This window comes from Salminus brasiliensis, chromosome 9 (genome assembly GCF_030463535.1).
Source record: "Salminus brasiliensis chromosome 9, fSalBra1.hap2, whole genome shotgun sequence".
NCBI classification, from domain to species: Eukaryota; Metazoa; Chordata; class Actinopteri; order Characiformes; family Bryconidae; genus Salminus; species Salminus brasiliensis.
The window spans coordinates 12,053,849-12,060,239 of NC_132886.1; the positions used below are offsets into that span (position 1 = coordinate 12,053,849).

At 42.4% G+C, this 6,391-nt stretch overlaps 1 protein-coding gene across 1 annotated transcript; it reads left to right on the forward strand.

Annotated features, from left to right (window-relative positions):
* Nucleotides 1-332: 332 nt before the first annotated feature.
* On the forward strand, nt 333-5,332 carry tmem256 (transmembrane protein 256). Its single transcript, XM_072687422.1, has 4 exons — nt 333-501; nt 2,561-2,598; nt 2,703-2,783; nt 4,851-5,332. Exons 1-4 carry the CDS (start codon nt 420-422, stop codon nt 4,992-4,994), a joined length of 345 nt encoding a protein of 114 aa, XP_072543523.1. The 5' UTR covers nt 333-419; the 3' UTR covers nt 4,995-5,332.
* The last annotated feature ends 1,059 nt before the right edge of the window (nt 5,333-6,391 follow it).

The following is a 6,391-nucleotide window of genomic DNA, read 5'->3' on the forward strand; positions in this document are numbered from 1 at the left end:
TTCTGATAGCACATGAACGCAGCATAAATCTGCCTTTATGACGCAATCGTCTCATGTTCTAGAATGATGGAAACTTTTTAAAGTGTATTGTGACGTAATTCACTATGATAACGAAAACCTCCTACATCATAATGCTACCGACTTTACAACAAGGCACACCCAGCTCAGCGACTTAAGGCAGGAATGTCATATTTTATCCCGGGCAGAGTCTGACTGAGGCGGCGCTGGGCAGCGCTATCCTGCAGCCAGACTCCTCTGAGTGGAGGGGAAAAGTCCCTTATGTTGAAACTGAGCCGTGAGGCGCCATGTTGGCTCAGACGTGATGGAAGCGGATGTAGGAAGCGGTGGTGGGGTTTCAGAGTGAAAGCTGTTTCTGTTGAGCTGCGTCTCGGCTGCTCTTCCACTTACAGACAGGAGCTATGAGCGCGTCTTTAGCTGTGCAGAGGTTAGCGGCTGTAAGCGGCGCTCTTGCGGTCGGTGCCGGTGCATATGGAGCTCATGGTAAGCTAGATTTGTGTTATTTTGGTTACGGACTTGGGAAGGAGTATTTCACCAAGCAGGATTTAATAAAACCACTTAGAAAAAAAGTCAAGTCTATCCAATAGGGCACGAGGTAGGGTCATCCCTATATTGAGCAATCCTCACTTTAGTTTAGTGTACTAGCTAAATCATCCAGGCCTGAGCAGCGAGGTCTAATGCTCCACTAATAAAGGGTTCCTGACTAGGTTTTAGCTTCACACAGCCTAACTGGGTCTCAGCTAATCCGTATTTTCCTGCTCTAAACGCGCAGACTGGGATCAACCCTTGTGCGCGTGCACATGACAGTGTGACGTTTATGACGATCAGCCAATCACGTGAGACTCTGAATGAAATAAATATCATCAATATCGCTTCCAGCAATCTGCAAAAAATGACAATCTGACCTGATAATGACTGGAGCGCTTCTTCCTCCTCCAGAAGCTGGAACTGATCGGTCCTATTGGAGCTATTTCCAGCCAGGCGCCTTTTACAGAAACATCCTAACTGTGATCCTAATCTTGTCTATTTAGTCACCATGACAACTTCAGTTAGGATCTGAGTAGGACTGAATTTAGGGTGGAAGCTGTTGTAGAAAAACATCTCACATTAATAATCTTCTCCCTAAATATTAAAGCAGTTTTTATACTGTCTGCAGTTCTACTAATAAAGAATGTGAAAGAATGTGGTTTCAGGTAATGACCTTTGGTCATCCAGGTCAAACAGCACACTCCTGCAGGTTATGCTGGTCACGCTGGGTATTCTGATAAACTCGGTTATGCAGGTCAATCAGCTAAACCACCAAACTTAAACCTATACATACCCTATTCAGTCCATCAGCCTGTGCAATCCATGCTGTTTTCCTCAGCAGCAAAGTGATGGTTCAGTAGTAATCACTGCCACATAATGCTGTTCATTCATACTGCAATGGCAGCGTTTCACTGTTTTCAGTGTTTTTTGTGTGTATATTTCTACTCTCCCCCATTCTCTACCTGTGTGTTAATATTGATAAAAGTTTGCCAGTGAATAATTAGGAGACCAAAATAGGAATGAGAAATGAAATTTGAGCTGAAGAGACCCCATTTAACAGTGGAATGTGCATAGCTGGAATATGTTTGATAAATAAACTTTCTTTGATCAAAGTTACTCCAGTCCAGTTCATCATGCTTTAGTTTTTGTTTTCATTTCTTTTCCTTTATTAATAATGTTAACTTTCTAACTACAGTTTTATTAGTTTTTTATTTGTGTGTTATTTGTGATCTTATTTAGGATTGGATGATTCTGTAATATGGCACATACATTATTCCTGCCCTAAAACAATTAGGTTAGCCATGATGTTTGGCCATGATTTTAGGTAGACCGCTGCATCGTGATTGTCACCGCTCACATACTTGCTTGTGTGCTATGTGTATTACTGGTGTATTCCACTAGAGGGAAGATCAGCGAACACTTCTGTGTAATGTAAACATGGCGACACTGAAGGGGATTAGCCATTGCATAATTCTACAATTACGGCAAAAAAAGCGTTGACAGCGGTGCCTTCATAGACACAGACTTCCTTGGACTCCCCCTACAGTTTGGAAGTGTAATTTGCCTTTACACCACTGGAGTAAATACAAATTCTGCTTTTAAACACAGTTCTTGTAAGAGCTCTCGTGCTGCTCCACCAAGGTTGTAAACATTGCCATTTTAATGCCACTGCCAATCATTCTGTGATTTGACACACCCTTGCAGTTTTTGAAGCATTTTACTATGATTAAACTGCATTAATATATAAATATGTATTAAATATAACACTGGTACATTGTGTGGTATATCTTTAGTTAGTAATTAAATGAAATAAAGGGGCTTTAAAAGGTGCAAAAGTCAACATTCTCATCTTCAACTTCAGTTAATATTTGTATTACATTCACTTTTTATCTTCTGTCCCATGGCCTTCAGACCATTAGACAAATAAGTGACTATAACAAAGTAATTGTTTCTACACTGTGAATTTTAACATGGATATTGCTGTCAGTAATTCAAGGTTTACTTTTTGTCTCAGGCTTTAGGCGGAGCGACAGGGATGAATACCTAAAAGAGGTGCGTATGTGTGTTAAGCAGTTCAGAAAGGTTGACAAATACACTGCTGTTATAAATAAAATCACATTTATGAACTAATCTAACAATTTTCATTTTGCCCTTAGTTGTACAGCACAGCCAATACCTATCATTTTTACCACAGTCTGGCCCTATTAGGAGCCTCTCGGTGCAGGAAGCCTGCTCTGGTAAGTACAGTCGATAGCGCTGCTAAGCCTGTCACGATAATTACGTTATCGACTTATCGTACAATATATGGACATGACCTCGACCATTTTTGCTGCCCATTGTGTTTACCTGCGTGTATTTTAGCAAAAGCATTGATTTTAGCCATTCTTGCTGTTCTGTTCTCTCATCTGCTCTCTGTCGGAGTAGAGGAAGAGACTGTAAGCAGACAGCGACATCTATCGTGTAGGAAAAGAGTGCAGTGCGCACAATGACCAATTCATCAATAATGGCGCCTCCATGCATACAGAGCGGACTGTGACGTGTACGGATTCCCGGATTAACTGTCAAAGGCTTAACCATAACAGTGTGGAATACAGTTTTACTGCTGCTTTAGTCTTTCACACCGTTCATTCAAGCCTAACACTAACATTTGTAGCTTGTACTCCAACACAAGACAAAAATCGTGTTAGCCTTGCAACATGTGTGTAGCGTGTTGTAAAACAACAAACGTTGTGGAAAGGTTCTGGGCCCTCATGCATGTCCTGCCTGACCTCGCACTGCTGCAGAAACGGCATGTTATATTTCATTGCAATAAGAAATATGTCATCAGGCTGTCCATGACAGGCCTAACCACAGCATAATGCACTGTTGTTAAAAGGACCATGTGCTACATTTTTTTTGGCGTGTTATTATAAAGCCCTTATGACATGCATGTGATTTATATGACACTCTTATTTTCGAAAGGTTTTCCATTAATGGCAAAAAGCTATCACTAAGCCATGCTGTGATTCTACTTGAAAATTTATGAGTGCACAGATGTGCTTCAGGAAATCCTTAAGGAACAATTATGGTACAGCAGCAGACGAACATGGGCATATATGAACAGAATCAATACACCTAATTACACACCACGTAGTGCAAAGACCTCCAGAGCACAAGGAAGGCAAAATGGAATGAAACATTAACATTCAGTGATGTGTGGGATGTGGGGTATTGTAGTCGAATGTTAAAACATTAATCTATGACTTGGAACATAAATGTCAGAAGGATTTCAGTGAGATGTGGTGCATGGGTTACTAATGAGTGGATAACAGCCTAAGAAAATGTGAGAACACTGTGTTTATGCTGTATTTGTGAACTTATAACAATAAAACCTCCTCTATAAGGTCACAGTAATAGATTGATTGGCTTCATATCGGCATTGGCCAATTTTCAGCCAAAATCGGGAGAGCTGGTCAGATCATATGCGCAAGTTTGGGATTAGGCTGTGTGAGGCTCCTCGGTCACAGAACACTACAGATCCTTATTCAAGTGCTACATGGAACTACGGAGATTACACACAACTATAGAAGCCCATTAAAGCCAGTGTTGTACTTCGCCCTGTGTGCCTTTTTCAGGCATTTTTGGTTGTTGCCTTTGTTTTACAGTTTTTGACTCACATATTTGTAGTATGTGTAAAAGTAACGTGCCTCGTGGAGGCAGCATACTTTTAACATTACTTTTAACACCACTAACCAGATACCACACTGAGAGCACATCACTCAGCCCAGTACAGTGAGTATACAAAACAACTTAGACCACACTTTAACCCTCACCAAAAGTACAGCAGCAGCTGTCGGAAAGCTAAAAGAATCGTGTCCAAAGTGATGGCGTTTTTAAAACCAGCCTTTTTCAGTTGTGTATCCACTCCGAGCTCCACAGTGTTGTTCTGCATTGGAATTAATTGGCTCTTGCAGCGAGTGGTTAGAGTTTAACAGCGTTTTAAATGTGTCAAAAAGTGCATTTAATCTTGAGAGCCCTGCACAATGACAAATTGCCAAGTTTGCCTGGAAAGTTTAATGTTGCATCCAGGCCTTCTTTCGATTGGTATCGGCGATCAGCCAGTCAGGCTTAACGGTGGTCTGTATCTGCTGCAGAAATGCTGAATGGTCTGTCTCTAGTTGTTTTGTGTTGAAATATTGTTCATCTAATAGAGCAAAAACCAAACTGTGTCAGGCTGGGCCCTGCTCTCTTCTATATCACAGTGTGTGACAGGCCTTAGTAAATCTAATTATGAATTAGCCCTAATGTCTCTTTTCTGTCTGCAGGCTGGTACTGTTCTCCTGGCAGGCATGGGCTGCTTCTGTGGTCCTCTTTACCACCAGGCCCTAACGGGTGACCCCTCCTTTAGCAAGCTGGCACCTGTTGGGGGTGTGCTTTTCATTGTCGGCTGGCTTGCCATGGCTCTCTGAACTTCGGCCTTTCATCTCTCTGGTACATGGCCCCCCGACTACTTGATCGTCGCCACTCTGGCAGGGAGTGTTCGGTTTGATTGCTGGAGCAGAAGAAACAGAGATACGGTGTAGAGGGTGGAGTTGCTCAGTCATGTCTGGCAGGTGATGATAAGGCTTTGAGGATCACACTTGTCTTTTTTTTTTTTTTTTACAGAAATCCTCATTGTATATGCATGAAAACACTTTGCAGGGCTGTGACTTAATATGAGTGAGTGATAAAGTGTGCTGTCCTGAAATTATGTAATTTTGCTCTTTTTATTTCTCGGGATGAAAAATAAAGCTGTCTGAGAAACTGATTGCCAGGTTGACCTTCTGATATTGTGGAGGAAAAGGCTTTGTGAAGAAGTCTCGCAGGTCAGCGCTGAAACGTCTCAATAACCCTTCCAGCTTTGATCCTCTGAGTGTGATGGCAAAAAAGCAGTTCATTACTAGCAGCCTCGATTTGGAGCTGCCAGTGTTCCAACCTATCTATATTCAAATGAAAAAGCAAAATCTATTGAGGCACTAATTCCTGAGACTCTGACTGTAGGCAGAGCGCTGAGTTTGGGGACCTTTTGGAAATTGGTTAATAAATCTCTGGGTCAATTTGTGAGGCCAGCCTCATAAGCTGACTTCACGGAGAAGAGAGTGTCCTATAGACCCTGCAAGTCCCAGTAAACTCTGATCGGCTCTCGTAAAACCCTCATTAACGGAGGCTATTAGCTCTGCTGTGCAAATCAGGGTCAAGCAATCAAAACCACTTTAGTCTTCCCTGCATGGGACCTAGGGGAGAGCACACAAATAGGACATCTATCCTGAAAATAAGGGGCTAAACATCATATAACTATGTTTTAGCATGGCTTTAAATGTCACTGCCACATTTAATTGGGTCTAATTAGGAGTCTGGGCCTTCCTAAGTGAGCGCTGTCTCTATAGGCTGAGAGAAGGTTCTAGAATTTATGTGAGGAGGACTTTTTGGGGTTTTTTGATAAGTTTCTAGTTTGTTTTCTTTCCTGTTTTTTCCCTTTTCCCTCAGTGCTGACATTTCGGCAGTGCTGGGAATTTCGCCAGCCGCTCATTATCAGAGTCAGATCGGCGTCTCCTTGTTAAAATCCATAAGGCCGTAGCGTGCCGCTCTGCTCCAGGAGACCATGTTAAGTGTCTCTTCCCTCTCTCTTCTACCTCCTCCGTTCACTGTTTGGCAAGGATCACACTGCAGAAATCAATGTCTTTAAGTACCCAACACATCACTGAGACCTTGTGGTCACTCTGTTGTTAAGTTCCCGTCGCGCTTGTGTTATCTGTGGGTGCTGGAGCTCAGATGTAGCCCACAGCACTGTGGGCAATTACCCTGGTGCCCCAGCAGTTTGTAGCAA

What these genes read in the sequence shown, in the direction of transcription:
- tmem256 (XM_072687422.1), top strand. Translation starts at nt 420, where the DNA reads ATGAGCGCGTCTTTAGCTGTGCAGAGGTTAGCGGCTGTAAGCGGCGCT. An exon ending in GGGATGAATACCTAAAAGAG is followed by an intron (nt 2,599 to 2,702) that starts GTGCGTATGTGT and finishes TTTTGCCCTTAG; the next exon opens with TTGTACAGCACAGCCAATAC. An exon ending in GGTGCAGGAAGCCTGCTCTG is followed by an intron (nt 2,784 to 4,850) that starts GTAAGTACAGTC and finishes TTCTGTCTGCAG; the next exon opens with GCTGGTACTGTTCTCCTGGC.